Here is a 19,990-nt window from a genome sequence, read left to right as displayed (position 1 = left end):
GTGAAATTTTTTATCAAATTTTTCTCAATGAAACTTTCAACCATTCCTGGGATCCCATACCAAATGAAAAATGGAAATCAGGGTTCACGTGCAAAGTTTGGTACAAGAGAAACAACTTAATTAATATTTAAAGGTATTTGACATTCAAAATAGTCATACCTGTGTTATCTTCATAAGTACGAATATAATTTTCGAGTTTCGAACAACTAAGGCGCTGAAAAGCTTCAAAATGAGCCACCATCAGTGGCAGACCAGAAATCTATTGAAAAACAAAATTGAGAGCCAGAGTATCTGTCCCCGAGACACATTCTACCTTAATAACGAGGGGGGGGGGGGAGGAGGGAAGGAGGGGGAGGATTCAATGGTGTTAATCGGACAGTCTTGCCGATTGTACTTTGAGAGAACAGACGCCTCGACTGGCTCGAATTATTTGTCCTTAGTATGTGTTTGCAACAGTCATAACATTTTATCGACTTGAAGTTTCTATTTTCAAAGTAGCTATAAAGGGTAGTTTGCATTTCAAGAGGTGAAAGGTCATTTCTGTAATAAAATTCAATTTCAGGTCAATGAACGGATACTTTTGTTATTAGAGTTTCTAAGTATTTAGTGGTCGTTGTCGGTAGAATTCAGTTTTAATTGAAACGATATCCTTATCTGCCGGATCCAAATCTGAAGTGTACATATTTTTCGATTCCCCTAGGCTGGTATCATACCCGATGACGTCATGCTATCCATTGATTGCAATTCGATGATTTATTTCTGTTGACATGACGTAAGATGCCGTGGTTCGCATGACATCATTTTCTGTCTCAATTGCTGCTGATTGTTCGACTTTGTCACTGTGTGATTTAACTTTCTCCATCCGGAACAATAAATCATAGCATGACATGACAAAGGAATGGCGGCGTTTTCAATTTCTCAGGTTTCGAATTCCTGTCTAAAATTCAAATTGCTTTTAGATGTTATTCTGATGTACTTTTCATTATTTAGTTATGTTTGTAAAAAAAACCTTTCTTATTTTACTACTAAAAACATGTCAGAATGGCACGTGATCAACCTCTCATTACAGTCTATACGTGTGGGATATGTAATAATGTACCCCTTCCCGGCCCATAATGGACGAAAGCAAATTTTGCACGACATAATGTACGAGGCGAAGCCGAGTAAGCTTACATTATGGAGTGCAAATTTTTGTTTGAGACCATCGGCCGGGAGGGGGTACATTATTGCTATTATTTTACAGTTTTGACAATGCCAGTGAATTTGTAGATGTAGAAAACATCTTGGGCCACAGTACTGAATAATCGGATACATTATCAGCAATAATCTGAGGGTATGACGTCACAAATTCCCTGTTATTGACGAATCTATAATATAATTAAGCAATAAAGCACACCCAGCGATGGTATACCACGAGATTTTGACCAGTTCACGACATATATGCACGAGCGATAGCGAGTGCATATATGGAGTGAACGTCATAAATTGAACAAATTGAACAAATTGAACTCATAACGTCGCTGGGTGTGATTTATTGCTATTATATCATAACAGTATATTGATATTCTGGCGTGAAACGTCAAAAACGGATTTTTGCTCAAGCTGAGAGCTCGTGCGTATGCCAGCCGTGGTATATCGCCAATATACCACGGTTCTTTTCGCGTCTCGACCAATCAGATCACTGTATTTGCGCCTTCAATATACTGGTATGATATAATATTGCATATTGTACGCGCTGTTGCATTGCATTTCAATATACTTCAATGAGAAGAAAAATACAATGGAGTTGTTTTTTTATAGAAAAGGTAGCATAAAAATGTTATTGAGCGTTACAGTTATCGACTCCTTAGTGACCAAAGTCACCACGGGATATGAAAAATTAAAAAAAAATATAGGTTGGGTACTGTGTGCTAAATTGAATGCACAGGAAACACGTTGTATAGAAGCAAATATAACCAAAGTTCCATTGTTCATAAACCTGTGAACTGCCATGATCAACACTGATCTATCCTAAACGATAGAATTCGTGGGAATGCTATAAATTCTGAATTTGTAATGACTAGGGAATTTGTGGAGGCGGCCCACAGGTGTCAGTGAGTTCATATCTAATCGGCAATTCTTTGGTCATACATACATGGTGGAGAGACAGCGTGAATATAAATGTAAATACACGTTATTCATTTTGTGAGCACGGAACTGAATTGCAAAGGAGATAAAGAAAATAGGAAGTTATAGAGAGAGCATCTTTTTTAAAGTGTCTTCCCTATTTTTCAGGATACAAATTCAACAAACATGCAGACGAACAAAAATGCTGATAATACTGTCGTCTGCTGTCAAAAGAACAGTTTGTCATGGTGTGAAAGGCCACACGAGCAAAGGAGAAAGACTGTGATAATTTTCTGCCGTAAGTATTCGAAACTGTCAGTAGGAAGAAAGATGGATACAAAAAAATGAACAAATAATATTGTGTAGTTCATGTTTTGAAATTCTTGCAAAATATTATAAATATAATGATCAATATTAAAGGGCTCAAACTTCATATCAATGGAAACATTGTGTAAATAAATATCATTTTCTCATAAGTACAATATGTAGTAGACATACACAGAAAATTTTATTGCAATATCTTTGTTTATAAGGAATTTGGGTTCAAAATATCCTTAAGTTTCCAGCCACTTTAAAGAAATGCTTCGACAATTTTGGCGTGAAAAGACTGGGTCATGATAAATGCACGTGATGGATTAATCAGATGGTTTCAGCAGATGAAATCTCTGGTTAGTAGAATGAACAGTTATAGGAACCGGTACCTCAAAGCTGATATCGCAGAAGAAATGTTATCTTAGGCTTACAGTGACGTAATAAATAATATATATTTCCTTTATACAGGACTGAAATTCATTAGCTCACTATAATATTCGATATTAAACATACCCAGGCCCTTTACCATTGCGTTTTATTGTATAAAAAACAAATACAGCGGAAAATACACCCGGAGTTATGGTAAATTGAGCTTTACGATACAAAATGTGGACATACATTTGTGCGTACGCAGCATGTAATATTCGTCCTAAACGCGTATGACATTCAGAAACTTGAACTGTTATCGTGCGTCATATTGTTGAATACTTCTCATTCACAGACATAATGGAATAAATTGTAAAAAAAACCTCTTATAGCGCTTTTTATGTCACCGAACTACCAAAAACTTCCCCTTTTGTATGACATACCCCTCTGATTCTGGGAAGGCAGTGCTCTTCAACAGGCCTAAACGCCTTTCTTTCCATGGAAATAGAGACTTCGTGTTGGAAAAGGGGACTATTTTTTCACGAGCAGATGACGATGACGACGGAAGACCGACTTCTCGTGATCTTAAAGCTTGATACCTTGACAAATTGAACACATTAGGGAAGTTTACAAATCCATGTCTTACACATTATTCGAATGATGCACTTCCTCCACTCGTATTCACCAGAAAGTTTAAATTTCCAGGAACAAAACCCGAAAGCGTACGAAAACACGCAGCACTTCCAGCTTTCGTTTTCCAGAATCCGCGGTACAAGAGAAATCTAAGTACTGCGAATTCCAAGAGTTTCAGATACACACACTGTCAGAAGATCTCATCGCCTCTGAAGGGTGAAATTTTAGATATAGGGTAAATTCATTAGAATCACGTTGAACGACCTCAAAACTCGTGAAGACACACATAACATACTGCTGTCCCGTGAACAAAGTGTAGTTGGGTACTGACTTTGCAAAAGGCACTGCGAATTCAACGGGGCAAATTGTGACGATATGATGATGAGCTTGCTCATAAACCAAATGAGAAATGTACATGTGTGTGACATGTATCACTGATATCTTTCGCCTGTTTCATTTCCTCTTAAAAGCGTTATTATAATACTTGGATTGGTAGAGGTTTACTCGTTTAGCTTTGCTGAGAGGTTCCTAGGATCTTAATCAACGTATTGACTTCACGAAGATGGTGAGTTTGTTTTGTTTATTTCTAGACAGACAAGCTTACAGATGTCATGTATACCACGCTACAGCTTCTCCCATTTCTAGGTGTAATTTACATATCACAATTAGTGATTGTACCATTATTATTCTTTGTCGGCGTGTAAGCAAAAGGGACCAGGAGAACTCTGACAGGGTGTACAGCTCAGTCAAGGTGATGAGTTGTAAATAAATGCAGTCCAGTAAGGGTCATATGTCAACTTTCAAAACAGCACGCAGTACAATCTTCCATCCAGTACCTTTATTTTCCCGTGTGAGGATAGGTATAACATGTCAGGGTTTTGTCAATGGTAAGATTTTTAAAAACTATAACTGTAACTATGCATATGTAAATTTTGAAATGAAAACACTGCCTCTGCGATATCTACACGGTGTTGAAGAAAAATATTACATGACGTAAATTTACTACATCTATTCATACACAGTGGAGTGGAACTGATTATGTCCTTCCACACATTGATTATGATTGATTGATTGATTGATTGATTGATTGACAACGAAGATTAAGATCGTGTTTGTCGTATAATCCTTGAACAAGGTATTTGTTTTGAAGAATAAAGTGTCAAGTGATAATCTTTGAAAATGTTGCGGATTTTCACACTTTTCAGCAAAACTATCGGAAATCAAATTTCAAACCATATTTATTCAAGTTCTTAGCTTTAAGTATATACTCAAAGTATACGTAAACTAATGTCAGTAACTGAAAATGGATCAGTAGAAACCACAATATGTTTGCTACGACTTATGTTAACGTGGTTTGTGCCTCGAAAATGAAAGGCTTAAAGAGGCACTCCCACTTGGTAACATTTTAAAAACACATTTTTTAATGCCAACGGTCGATATTTGACGTGGCGACTGCGCGCGGATCGCGAGATATCGATAAAAACATGTCATTTCCCGAGCGTATTTTTCACATCCCGAAGTTTTACGATCGTTTCTGATTTTGACCCGAAATCCCCCGAAGGTTTGTTGTCGTGCTGATTGACGATATTCTAGGGAGTCTACAATAAGTTCGAACGACGCAATTAATTTACTTCCCACTGCAAAGACTTTATATACAGCATTATGCCATTACCTCAGGTAAGTTTTGTAAAACTTCTCCTTAGTTTTTGTCGTTTTCATTGTTCTTCTTCAGTTATTTTTAACCAATACAACATAAACATCAGTTTTTACGTGTCAAATATTAGCCGCCTCTGATGACTACATTTTGTCGTCTGCCACACAGTAAGCTTACGCCACGCGCGCGTGGTATGCGTCTATGCATAAAACTCGGCGGCCGCTATGTATCAACCGCACGTAACTGTGCTAGTCACCTATGCGACTTCTGGTGGAATCAAACTTTGTTTTCCGTTTTTTCTCAAAGTCAGTAAGACTTGGCTTTCCCCCGGGGAGCATGACCGATCACCGACGCGAGTGGTACTGTGGCGTACAGCAGCGTTAGCGTAGACAATGGCTCCAGTGCCGGACGTTCGATGTTCGGAAGCTGAATTTAGGTGGGCCACCGGAATTCAAACTTTTACTTTTTTGAGGACATGTTTTTATCGATATCTCGTGATCCGCGCGCAGTCGCCACGTCAAATATCGACCGTTGGCATAAGAAAATGGGCTTTAAAAATGTTACCAAGTGGGAGTGCCACTTTAATCTTTCACCCAAACTTTACTCAATCAAAGTTTCAAATATTTTCTTTCAATATCAACAATAAAAGTCGGAGGTCAAAGCGCAAATTTTGGTACAAGAGAAACAAATTACCCAATATTTACCGATAAGCTTATTTGAAAATCAAAACTAACCGCCATCACTATGTTATACCTTTGATAAAATAAAATTTTCGAATTTCATAAAAATAAGCCATTGAAACCTTATTTCCCCAGTAAGCTTCAAAAAATGAGCCGCTACAGGTGATAGGCCAAAAGATGTAAAATTTTGAAAGTCAGAATATCTATCCCTGGGACGCATTCTCCTTTATATTATGTACGACCATTGATGATAGACTATGATATTTCTACTTTGTAGTGAAAATGGGCTTATTCGTGAAAAATGAACCACATGAACTTTCGTACACAAATTTGGGACAATTATCACGGAAAGCCTGTGACTGCAGTCGACGCGACGATCATTTTACTTTCCATAATTAGGGCGCCACCCTTTGATAAACTTTTCCAGCTTGCGGGCATGCAGTTGCTTCATGCCCATATCTTCTTGCATGATTTCAGGAGTGAGATCGCAAAGAATATCTCCATCAACGTCGTTTTCGCTGAAAGTTTTCGCGTACTGTCCCAAGTTCAACTCCTGCAAACACTGACATACCCTAACGACACTAAGCCCACGCACTTCACTCGGGAATTTAGCCACATTTGCTTCGCACGCTTGGAATGAATGATTCTGTCCCGGACCGGGGCTAATTGAAGGGCTCAGCGCGGTCGGTCTCGTTGGTGGAGCAGGTGGCGCTTCCACCACTATTGGTTCACCATCTTTCGGATCGAATCGAACCCTGACAGGAAAGGTAATCGTCTTTCGCTTAGGCCTAGACTTTCCTGCCAGACCAGTTGTACTTCCCGCGTTGGTATTGACCTTATCGTTAGCAGGCTCATTACTTCCCGCAACCGAGGGATGATTCTTGACAGGGTCACGTGACACTGACAGCGTCTCATACCTGGCGCGCAGCTCCGACACAAGTGATGTGTAATGTTCATTGGCAGGAAATGACTGGCTTCGTGCTACTCTCGGCGGCCTGGCTTCGATCTCACCGATCTCACTGTATATCGGAATTCCAATGCTGTCATTACCAATATTTCTCTCTGTGGAGCCTTCACCTTCGCGTAAATTCCGATTACTTCTCCGTGAGGTTGAAATCTGTACGATATCTGGTTCAATTTCTTCATAAATGTTGGTCTTGTCCAATTTTGCTGCCCTCTCTTTCTTTGTAACGGCTGCTGATCCATAAATGGCTATGTCTGTGAAATGATCAAATGCTGTTAGAGCGCTCGTTGTGGCTACCCTATTCACAAGTACAGTTACATATCCTACAAGTTACAAAAATGTAATCGGTAAGGTTGCGTTCACAAATAACGATTAGGGGGGAGGGGCTGGAGGAATCTCGATTGAAATCTTATTTTTTTTCAGATCCCCCCCCTAAGTACCCTAAAAAATTTTCAAACGCCCCCCCCCTCTATATGGTCAAAATTTTTCAAGTCCCCCAAAACCGGCCCGCATATTTGTAAAGGATGTGAGCGCAGAAAAAATAAACATGTATTGCGCCGTTCTGCTCACAGGTGTTCAACACTACCTGTATTAGCACTTTGTATAGTCATATTCCCAAGGCAATTAAGTTCTTTAAATGCATCAGTGAATTTTTTAGATTTATTGGTCTAAAAGCCAACTTGAGTTAATCCAACTCTGGCCAGGTCAATTGCTCCTGTTGAACAGCGACACAAATGCAATCATGAGAGAGTAGGAAAATTGTGAATTCTGGCTAATTGCCGTCTTGCACAGTGACCTACCAAAAATTGTGTCAAAACTACAAGACCTATATGAATTAGATGCTACTCAAAATTGACAATACCGGAAGGTTAAAATATTCCATCAAATAAATGTTTTAATCTCTGAAATTTTGGGTGTGATAATTGCAAATTTGGTTAAAAAATAAATAATTTCATTTGTTCACATATTTTTTCTCTTAGTCTTTACTATTCAAAGTTTTACTTCTGTATCATTTTATAATAAGAGTGTGAAAATTTAGAAAATTAAGCATGGTGACCCCATCTTTTTTCTTTAATATTTGATTATTCTCATATGCCAGAATTCAAACATTTCTATGTTTTCTTCCATGTGTTGCTCTCTGGCCTGATCCTGTGTACAAGTGAGTTTCACTGTCATGAGTGTCATTTGACCAAAACTCTTCTTCAACTACCATATACATCAGAGTCAGAGCTGTCTCTGTCACTGTTCAGGTATGCAGTGACAGTGACACTGCAGTAGCAGGGTCTGATAGTGACACTACCCGTAGGCAGTAGCTGTATTAACTTTTGTTCAGTTTTTGTTACAACTGCGTTCTTGTTCTACTCCCTACAGCATGTTGAATTGTCCAGTATTCAGCTTGCTATCACAGCCTATGTATGTGTACCATGCATTTGTATCACTGACAACTGACTGTCAGTCTGGACTCCAATTAAATTATCACCAAATACATATTTATGTTTATATATACAGGCTTTGTTGACAAACTAAATATTGTGTGTTTGAGCATGCTGTAGGGAGATAGCAAGAAACTGTAGTTGTTATATTGCATAAAAATATTGCTCAAGTTTGTTTTTATGACAAATCACATGTTTAGATTTTTTCGAGATAAAAGTCATGAAATGTGACAAAATGGTTCTAGATTTTGTTAAATTATTACTAACATTACAACATTTTGATGACATAAAAATGGTATTCATTTTTCATTGAATTACCTACAAAAACTTGGAATTGGAAAATGTAAAACTCAAAAGGGACCCAAAAATTTTCAAGTCCCCCCTACAGGTAGAGCAAAATTTTCAAGTCCCCCCTCCACTACCCCAAAATTTTCGAATCCCCCTGAATTCTCCAGCCCCCTAACCGTTTTTTTGTGAACGCAGCCTAAATTAAATGTTTACTATTTTTTTAACATTGTATGATGACCCCTGATTTCTTTGTATGATGACCCCTGATTTCTTCTTGTTGATGAAAAAGAATGGCTTGAATATTCTCATACTTAGAGCAAAATGAATATTCTCTTTGCAGTCATTTGCTATTTATTTGCTACGAGTCAAATACAACACCCTGGGTACGAAATTGCTATGGAGACAGACAAACAAGAGACACGTTGTCGTAAATGGATTAAAATACAGCAACTACTACTGATAATTATAGTCTTACATCATGACAAACACTGTAACCTTTCATTAATGTCACCAAAAACCGCTTAAATACCAAAAAAAGTCTCGTTTAAAACTATTCATGCGTCATTAGCAATCTTCGACTTGAGGAATAAACTGTTGATATTACTCTTACCTTCATTACCTTTGACCTCTTCGAAGTTCACGAGACTTTCTACCGTTTGTGTTCGTAGACGTTGATAGTCCTCCCACTGTATCTTAGTTCCTTTCTCCAAACCTTCGCCTACCACGACCTCTATGGCGATGTACATCGGTAGTATTATAGGCTGTCTGCCGATTCCGTCTGTAATAGTAGGCAAATACTGTTATTTTTTTTACCATTTCTAACGGTAGAAAGAGCGACCTGTCCTTTTCTGGAGAGACCCCGGGGGGGGGGGTAACTCCCATAGATGGCTATACGGGGAGGGTCCGCGCGAAAGGGGTCGTTTTTTTGCACTGTTTGGTATCAGAAAGGGTATACTTTTCACGAGGTGTTGGTATGAGAAAGGGTCCGGTTTTAAACACAAACTGACATTTGTTAAAAATCATGCTGTCAACACTGGAAACCCATGTATCTAAATCCCAGATCTACCATCAAAATTTCCGATCTGTCGGTTTAACTGTTGGTACCCCTGGTACGCAAGGCGAGTGAGTCGTATCTGTATACGTATGGTATATATTGTATGGTATCAGATAGCTGTGGAAACGCAGCTATCTGTTGGCGGGGTAGCGTGAGTTGCTATGCGGGTCAAAGGTCAACCCCGCCACTCACATAGCAACCTCACACTACCCCGCCAAGAGATAGCTGCGTTTCGACAACTAGGTATCAGAAAGGGTAGGTTTTTTGCTCAAAACTGGTATCACAACAGTTTGGGTTTCCATGTTCGTGCGGAGCCCCCCCCCGTACTATTAGCCATGGAGTTACCCCCCCCCCCGGGGAGAGACCGTGCTTCAACTCCGGTTTTTGTCGTTCTGGGCCCAAGTTTGTACAGATCTATTCACAGTTGCTTGTGGTTCGATACACGGCGAGGGTCGCTGTAGGCATTAGAAAAGTACAAAAGGTGGGAAACAAAACGGCCGCGATACACAATCTGTACCGCCGAGTTAGAAGACTGATTTCCCTCACGAAGGCCGATGTCTTGAAAAAAATCCAAAAAAAACAGCATCGATTGGAAGACTTGGGAAACCGTCATTATAAGGCCTAGGGAGGGGGGGGGGGGGTTCGGAAGAATTTCATCGGCAACTTCGAAATTTCGAGTGAACCCCTTTGCCAACCATGATGAATTTGAGTTACCCCTCTCTAATTCAGAAATTTTGACTCACCCCACTTATAAAAGTCGGATACCAATACATGTCTTTGTAAAATTACAATAATACAGCAGTATTAAAGACCTTTCAAATCCTGATGTACCCTGCTAGATTATCATCGGTTATCTCATGACAGTTGAAAAAAGGTGAAACCAACAAAATGAAATTCAAAGCGATGACAAATAGCTCACGCTATAACCAGTTTTCAACCATATGGTATTGTTTTATTTGGATGTGTATCATGACAGGGTTTTCACTAGGATATCTGACTGGGCAGAATTTGAAAGTACAGGGGAGAACTCGCGAGAGGCTGAGGGGATCGGGGGCTGGTCCCTATCTTGCATGGACAACTTTGAGAAATTGATGTGTGCAATGGTGCAGTCTGGTGCAATCTGAGAGGTCTTTCAATTCATTTCGCACAAAAAATTGAGTAACCCCTTCTTCCTCTCTACATTTTGAACAACCACCCTCGAAGTTTTCAATTTTTGGAGTGACCCCCTCACATTCCTCCGACCCCCTGGCCGTAAATAATGACGGCTCCCTTAAAATTTCGCTAAAACTTTTCCAAAGGAAACTTTACACTACCCCCTTTGGAAACATATACATCGGGGTGAACGGGCAACATTTGATACCACAGAAACCGATGTCTAGCGACGATTGAAATTCAAAATGTTCGCCATCCCTGTGTTAACTCTTCGGGGGGATAGATTTTGATTTTCACAAAAAAAAACTGATAACAGATGAACCCAGACGAGTTGATTAAACAAGTATTGTAAAATTTTAGAATAATATCTATCGCAGAGGCGCAATGTACCTTACAGGAAAACAGTCGTCGGAACTGCGCCTGTGCGAGTCTCTTGTTTACAAACAATGTATTTCGTGCACGATATCTAGATGCACTCATCATCATTGCTGCAACATTTAAATTATACGATGTAGATTATAACAGACGTGTTTAAACTTTCATCAATCACCATCGTACCTTGGTTACAGTGTTTACATTGGTCGTATGGGTCCCATACGACCTTTGAGCGCAGTTCCGACGACTGTATCCCTTTAACCACTTTTTCTCTCGTTTCCAAAATGGAAGTGGCATAACTTACGGCTGTCTTGTGTTCTATCCTTTTTATATCCTCATCCCTCCCTCCCTCCCCTCCCCACACCGAACCCTAACCACTCCACTGGACAACGCTTCTATCTACCTTTAAACAGCCTGTTGTACAGTGGGGTTTACCACTTACCACGATTCATGGCGTTGCAGACGAGGTAAGTGATTTCGTGCGTTCTCAGCAACTTCAGATCTCCGAACAGTTGATCTGGTTTCTGTGAACTGTCGACACAGACAAACATGCCGTCTTCTTTCGCAAGCTGTATCATCTGGGGCAAGGTGAACTCTTTCAAAATCTCTTCAATGGTGTACGTCTTGTTAACTGGGAATATATATATCTATATATATATATATATATATATATATATATATATATATGTATATGTATATATGTATATATATATATATATACACACACCATTTACGATACTTTCAAAAAGCCTTAAATATACGCAATATGATATTGTTCAAAATATATAATATATATTTTATGCAATATAATATTGTTAATATATTATGTATATATATATATATATATTTATATACATACATACATACATACATACATACATACATACATACATACATACATACATACATACATACATACATACATACATACATACATACATACATACCTACCTACCTACCTACCTACCTACCTACCTACCTACCTACATACATACATACATACATACATACATACACATACATACATACATACATACATACATACTTTTGTACATTACACGAAATTTACGATACTTTGATAGTTTCTCCTCAGTATTACACTAATATTACATATAGACGACATCAAGTAAAATAAGGCAAACCTATTTACAAACTGTTGTTTACAAACAATTGTCAAATTAGAGACATCTACTCACGCTCTTCATTGACGGATAATACGTTGAATTTAAATCGATAATCTTTAGGGATACTAAGATGGCGTCCGAGATCATCCTCGGCAACAACTCGTGACTGGTTGAACTTTTTGGCCACACGTAAGACCTGAAATCAGGAGAAAAATGTAAACCAACTTTTTGATTACGATTACGAGATTGTAAAGTACTTATAAATTAAACCGTCTGCGGTTTAGTTTGCTCTATCGCTCATTGAATCGTTCAATACTACATTACTATCTCGCCAAGCTAGTATTGAACGGGACCTTACTTTTTTACTTTGGTTAAATTACTATTATGCATCATTCTTGACATTGATAAAGAGAGTAAAACTTACTCTTCGACTCAGGCATTATAAATATGACAGTCATGAGCACCATCCTTTGAGCAAATCATGATCTTGCCATCGCTATCCTGCGTTATTATTTAAATATTTTGGCGGAGGACTGGTGTCACAGTAGTCAAACATTATAATAGGACTGTTTGCATATTTCCACCGAAAGGTACGCTTTTCACACTCATATTGTTATATCAAACTTACTCTTAGCTCATCAAGCGTTTACACCTTCGAATAGACCCTGTCCGGTTATCCCACAGTGCATTGCACTGGCTTTATCAAATACCGTATATACACTCAAAACAACGAAAACACACTGATTTGTGTTGTACAACAGATTGTTATTGAAGAACGGCACTAATTTGCAATGCCAGATAATGCCCCGTGTATATTCTGACTATGAGTGACGAAAATATAGGTCTGGGTGCGGTGTAATCTGTCATAGAGTTCTATGAGTAACATACCCTGCATGTACCCTACTGGCGCGCACTGCATCATGGAACCGCTTAAAGAACAATTCCGCTGAACAGGTGCAGACTTTTATTTAAAACGATTGTTCAGGGTTGTGATCCCGGAAACAGCAAACTGGCCTACGGTTACATCATCACATGCGAGTCTTTCCAAAGCTGTGCTCTTTACGTCACTTTGAAAGGCACTTTTGGCGATCCCTTGGATCGCCTTTGTTCTAGTATGGAGCTCGAAGTGTGATAGCCTTTTGTTTTCCACCGAGATTGTAATGTAGTAAGTAAATTTTCTGATGAGACAATCTGGCGCCAACGCAGGCCTTTAAATTCAATCCGCGAGGCAGTCCCTGATAATTTGTGCTTTAAATGTAATGATGTACAAGTTTTTAAAATGCTGCAATGTTTACATTGAAAATATCACTTCAAATCAACACACATAAATCGCACAGAGACTATGTCGATGTGTGAAGTTTCTGATTTTCTCGGTTATCTTTTCATATTTCTATCCCGCTCGCTTAGTCAACCGACATCAAACGTTGACTTAACGAAATTTTTTTGTTTTTCAGGCAAAATTGATGGTGCACTCACTGTGACGCTTACTCTATGCAACGATACTGTAATGTTTACTCTGGAGCGCCTTCTCTCGATGGAAAATATCACTCCGCCACAGCGATGCTTTAATTGGCTTAAAGTTTTAAGAAAGGGGAAGGAAAGTATATGTCTCACATAGCACATCACGTGATATGATAGTGCACGGTTTGAGGTTCATGAATATGCTAAATTGTTACTAGGTTACTAGCGTAAGATTTGCATAATTATACAATCTTCATATATTTTTGCACAAAGGATAACCGTTTCGTCAGGTTTCACACATGAGATGTGTCTTTGAGGTACCTACCTACTACCTACTGTTGTGTCGGAACTGTCAGTTATACATATTGTTTATTTTGCATGGCCTTAACTCCCAGAAGGCTTTGTGTTTGAGCACATGTTGTTCTGTACTTTGGTGATCGTCACACCGCATTAAAGCTGTTCTCTTACTACATGCTGTAGTGTTTCCTTGACTCATCCGATACCACATTTTGGCGACGAGGATGGGATAAGCACACCTCCCACCACCAGCTCCGTTTCTTTCAAGTCCTGGCGACCCACCAATTCCTTGGAAAAGATGGTATGCAAGCTTCAAAACTTACATGACGGCCACAGGACTAGACGAGGAAGGAGTAGCAGATGGTAGAAAACGCGCGGTCTTACTCCACTGCTTAGGTGTGGAAGGGCAACGAATATTTCACTCTCTGGGAGACTGTCCGACGTACAAGGATGCTGTGGACAAAATGAGTCTCATTTTGGTCCACGGAAATCCACTACCTACCTACCTACCTACCTACCTACCTACCTACCTACCTACATACATACATACATACATACATACATACACACCTGACCACTAGAAATTGTTTCTTGTTCGTCGTTACCACACCAACCACTCATCACTTTTACAATCTGTGGCAACTTGTAGTTCTTTGTGAATTTCTTCAGACTGTACTTTGTCTTGGTCCATTTGATAACGTTTCTCTTCGCTTCCGCCATTGTCTGTTGGGGGAACATAGAATTGTTACCGTTGTCTTCCTCAAGCAAGCCGCCCTGTGTAAATGGTTCGAGAGGTAGACTTGATTCAAGTCAGTGATTTTGTAAAATGGAGTCCTTTTAGTGAGTCATTTATATCAATAGTGTCACTTTTTATGTTAAACGTCTTGACATGGATGGCCGCACGCAATACTGTCGTACGCTGCCTCAACCCAGTTGCTTGAGAACGCGTGACATCTCTGTGTATCGTGTGAGGTGAACGCGATAGGTAAGTTTCAGCCTGACTGGCGATAGCTCTATTATATCGCATTCAAAAAGTAGCGTAATTCACAGAATTGCACTGACTTTATTCGATTGGTAGAAAGATCCGTATGGTTGAATACAGGCCTGAGGGAATCCATACTGGCGTCCTATTTAAAGTAGCTCTGGTGGACTGAGAACGATTGACACACATCGAAGGGAGCCCTCATGCCACGCTGTGTTTGTGTATAAGACAGGAATAAGCAAGCATTACCAATGCCAATAATGCGTTCTGTCGACAATTATATCAATAAGATGCGTATAGATTGCAAAAAAAACATAAAAATCGCCAGATGAAGGATATATTAGATGTGCGCTTCTGAAAGAATTTTCCAATAATAGGAAATTTGCAGAATACAATACCAACTGAGATAGTTGTATTCAGGTAGACTGTAAAAATCTGTCGCTCGAGGACGCTCCCTACACTCCCCTCCTCTTACGACTCGGAGGGGGGGGGGGGGGGGGCGTAGAGAGCGCCCTCGAGAGACGAATCTTCCAGTCTAGTATTCAGGCGGTGTATAGATGGCCATGTACGGAGACATTGCATATTTTATTAGAAACTTTTACAGATCGGAAATGGCTTTCAAACATTCACCGAACATCAATGCAAAAATAAATTTATAAGGGATGAACATGTAAAAGACCCTGAAAAGTGTTTACAGTAAATAGACAAAACTCACTTTAGATGAGTGGGTTAAAAATTATATCGTTTTTACATTAGAAAGAAGCAGTTATAGCATGATAGCAGCCTAGAAGAAGTATTCTGAGCGAGGGGATAAAATTTTCAACGGAGTCGGAAGATTAATTCCATTGTTTATGAGAATGCAAACGATCTTCAATACCTTACGGTTCGAACAAGATCTTAAACCTCAAATTTCCTTGTAATAATTGTATGAATTGCATTGTTGCTATCCAAAATATACTATCCACCGATTTTCCTAAAGAACCTATTTTTTGAGAATTGTCCCCGTCGATGTACATGAGCTCGGCTCAAATTAATTTTCTAATACGGAACATTTGTGCTTTGGGTTTGCACAGACATGAGTACATAAGCCTTTTTCACAAGGTACTTCGAATCACATGTATCAGTGTTTATTTGCCAGTTGTGGATAGCCTCAGAAGTATACGGTATATAGCCTGGGAACGAGGTTCTAAATTCTTTATTCTGGAATTTATGTTCCGTGGGTCAAAAGTAACGAAAAGCTCGCAGTGAGAAGACGGTTGTCTTAAATGTGTGTGGTACGGCGCCCTCGCCAAATAAAGGAAAGTACAAGAAACCAACAATGTAAGGGGCAGGTGTTTTTTTCATTCATTTATGGTGTCTGTCAGTTCCTTGGGGTGAGAGAAGACGATGTTAACGTATATTTAAACAAGTTGTAGGAAAGGCTGTTAATATTTAATGTGCAGATTCCTACCCCCGTCGGCTGCCGGAGACGAAAAACATGTTTTAATGGCACATTTAGACTCTTCTGTGTGACGAGAATAACAAATAAAAGTTGTTTATTGAACTGTTGTGACCTCTCTGACCTTTTCTGACTTTTATTTTACTTTCCCCCCGTACTTGATTTGCGAGGCCACAGAACGTCTTGGGTCAACAGAAACTTGTGATGTTTGGTGGTATTTGGGTCAGTGAATAATAATAGATGCTGAGACACATCATCAGCCAGAGAGCTTGTTTACCTTGTTTTTTCAAGGACTCATCTGGAAGACATGCCTGTAAAACTGGACCAAACACGTCACTGAAACGGGCCAACAGTCGTGACTTTTGAGAAAATTTTCATAGTTTTTATTCCAGAATATAGGTACATTTTGTTATTGATCTCCCTATGGTTGAACTATCAAGTATAGGTCTTGCGAACACAATGCAATAATTGGTTATATTTGATAGATGAATTCTAGTCAGAAATGAATGTCAGTTGTCTGCATAACATTAGTCATTGCACACATACTTGTCAAACAGTGTTAAGGAGCAGAACCGTGACTGGACACTTTCTTGGTAGAAAGCGCCTCGGGGACAGGTATTCAGATTCTCAAATTTCTACAATTCTTTTCTGATCTACCACTTGTTGGGGCTCATTTTAAAGTCCTTGGAGAAAGAAAAACTTTCACCGTGTTAGTTTTTCGAAAATCCGAAATTTAAAAAAATGGCAGGCCGGGGTAAGACCTGAATAAAAAAAGCTCAACACCCTCTGGAACAATGGTATCAATGGAACAATAGAAAAACACCACTTGGGTCACATGACAGGACAGGAATCCCTTGAGAAAATCCGTTTCATTCCCCCTAGACTTAACACAGGAATGGCTGCTATTTTGAATTTTAAATATCGCAAAATGTTTGGCAATTTGTTTTGCTAGTTCCAAACTTTGCACGGTGACCCCCAATTTTACTAAATATTTTGGTAAGAGAATGGTTGAAAGTTTCATTTAGGAAAGTTTGAGCAAAAGTTTCAGTCTTTCACTTTCGGCACGCGTACAACCCTGGAGAGGAAGATACCGCGTTTTACAGACAATAACAGTATTAGTAAACGCATCAATACCTGTGGTTTGCGTTGTCAACGGTTACATATATACACATAGCAATACTGGAACCAGGCATACTGTCTAAATTGAGGAATTGCAAACACTCTCAGGTACAACCACAGTCGTTTGTGAATCGATACATGACGGCTGCTGTGCATGCGGGAAGTAGGAAGTTTGGAAACGGAATGGTCGCTATACGCACGTTGGCCTGCCGCCGAGTTCGGATACGGATTTCCCTCATAAAAAGCCACAATTTATTCAGTTAACTAGAATTGTGATAAAGCGGCAAAAAGAGTCCTCATTTTCAACATTCTACTTAAGGTAGAACGCGCCTCTGGGACAGATATTTGGATTCAAATTTCTACAGCTTTTTTCTAATCTGCCACCTGTTGGGGCTCATTTTAAAGCTCTTGGAGAAAGAAAAACTTTCACCGTTTTACTTTTTCGAAAATCCGAAATTTTATCTTTGCCCTTATAGGTTTTAAGACAGGGATGGTGGCCATTTTTGAATTTCAAATGTCGCATATAAAATGTTAGGTAATTTGTTTCGCTAGTTTCAAACTTTGCACGGTGACCCCCAATTTTTATTTTTGATTAGGTAAGAGAATGGTTGAAAGGTTCTTTGAGGAAAGTTTGAGCAAAAGTTTAACTTTTTCACTTTCGAGACGCATTCTACCTTAATAGCGTAGATCTTCGGAAACTCAAATTCAACATCGAGGGGAACAAATAACAAATGTATACACCATACGTTTCCATTCATGTGAACTTGACCATTATACAAAACGTGCACACCGAAACCATTCAAGATGAGGAAGCTTTGGCCTACACTCTGTCAGAGATGTGTACAATGACGTAGGCCTATGTGTTTCCATGACAACAGCGATTTTTACAAAACAACGAATGCAATGCTATAGTATTCTAGCAAAGTCTGCTGACGGCTGATTTTCTGGAAGATTTAAGTTCTCCATTAAAATGTTTTCTTCTTTTATATATTTTATGCAATAACCGAAAGACCAATGAAGAAGAAAACTAGCCGTGAAAGTGACCGAGTCCGACAAAAACACAAGTTTGACGTCAAGATCTTATATTTCTAACAGAAATCCATGCACGCATGTTGTTCAATAGACCAGCTGGATGAAGTTGACAAATTGCTGATGTAAAAATATTCTAATAATGATTCTGCCTCGAGCCGCCTACCCCCACAGTAACACTTCTCCCCACATCAATAATTATGTAGTACCCGGTACTTTCGAAGGTTGGACTGTCGATGGGTACTTGCCACAGTTTCCTACGTGACATCATAATATATCGATAACTTTGGAACGCCAGATGTCCATGACCTTGATCAAGGGATCAAGAACAAGAAATGTGCATAACAATTCAAAGACAGTAAGATACACTGAATAAATTTCATGAAAGAAAAGTTTCACTACTAAGTACAAAAGTTTTGTACTAAGTGACGTATAACGAAAGCTGGGCGAACTTTATGTAAATTCAATCGACGTAATGTTTTGTGTTGAATGAAGATTGGAGTGAGTTGAGAGGGGGAGGTGGGGGGCAGGCAATCCTGTACTGGGTACACGTGTTGTCTTAAGTGCTTTCGATTGCTGAAAGAGTGATATTTGCCAAATCGCGACTGGAAGGACTTGGAATCGTGTAAGTTTGGTCACCTGGTAAATGCTTGGAAAACACATGTACGATACAAAGCAAAACATTCCTAAACCTCTTATACTGTCACTGAAAACCATGCACATTCGAGTCAATGTTCCGGGAGTTACAAAAACAAAACGTTATGGCTCATCAACTTACCTCTAATATGCATAAAAATGCTGACTCGCTGGTCTTGGCTTATCTAATCACGTTGGAATTCCATCGTTGTCATTTCCTTGTAGGTAAAAACAATGTACCATCCCCCTTCATGAACGCGGAAAAAGTGTGTTGCTTCCTAATTGAACTACTTTTCGAACACAACTCCAGGTAGGGCAAGAAACAACATCCTCGTTCCCGAGTTTTTTTTTCTACAAGTTTTAATACCGAGTGGATGAAATATTTGGACGGTTGGTATGTGTAGCATAATTCTTTTTTCTGTTTGTTTTCAAGATTAGTGTCATGTGTTCTGAAATTGTTTCAGGGGCGGGGGAGGGAGGACAAGAAAGCCCCCAAATCCATTTTTACATTTGTTGGCACTTTTCAATCCAAAGTAGGCTAAATGGTCATTCGCAACTTGTATAAATCTGCTTGAAGTTCATTTTCCTTAACTTTAGAGGGAAAATCATCCAGGCCTGACTGTTGCCTGCACGTTACGTTTACTTTTTGCACAGCACGCACACGGGGGTGGGGGTGGGTCGATAATAAATTAGATATGAGAACCGTGTCTTTTGACACACTCAAGGTATACAAAATTAAATATAAATGCAATATGTATGGAGACGGACGCCAATCAGTTTTTTATGAGACACACAGATAACAGTAAAAAGTGGAATGAATGGATGTAGTCACTCAGACGTTTGTGACAGACAGAACTGTAACTTTTTATCTACAATGTTATCTCCTT

The 19,990-nt window shown here is 39.2% G+C and overlaps 1 protein-coding gene across 1 annotated transcript; it reads right to left on the bottom strand.

The window, feature by feature from the left end:
• Positions 1-4,240: 4,240 nt before the first annotated feature.
• LOC139115902 (uncharacterized) lies at positions 4,241-19,405 on the bottom strand. Its single transcript, XM_070678323.1, has 7 exons — positions 19,246-19,405; positions 14,470-14,622; positions 12,214-12,337; positions 11,460-11,648; positions 9,047-9,214; positions 5,652-6,969; positions 4,241-4,792 (listed from the first exon to the last, which is right to left on the bottom strand). Exons 2-6 carry the CDS (start codon positions 14,617-14,619, stop codon positions 6,134-6,136), a joined length of 1,467 nt encoding a protein of 488 aa, XP_070534424.1. The 5' UTR covers positions 14,620-14,622; positions 19,246-19,405; the 3' UTR covers positions 4,241-4,792; positions 5,652-6,133.
• Positions 19,406-19,990: the final 585 nt, after the last annotated feature.

Source organism: Ptychodera flava, chromosome 17 (assembly GCF_041260155.1).
Source record: "Ptychodera flava strain L36383 chromosome 17, AS_Pfla_20210202, whole genome shotgun sequence".
In the NCBI taxonomy this organism is placed as follows: Eukaryota; Metazoa; Hemichordata; class Enteropneusta; family Ptychoderidae; genus Ptychodera; species Ptychodera flava.
This window is presented reverse-complemented; position numbering and strand designations above follow the sequence as displayed.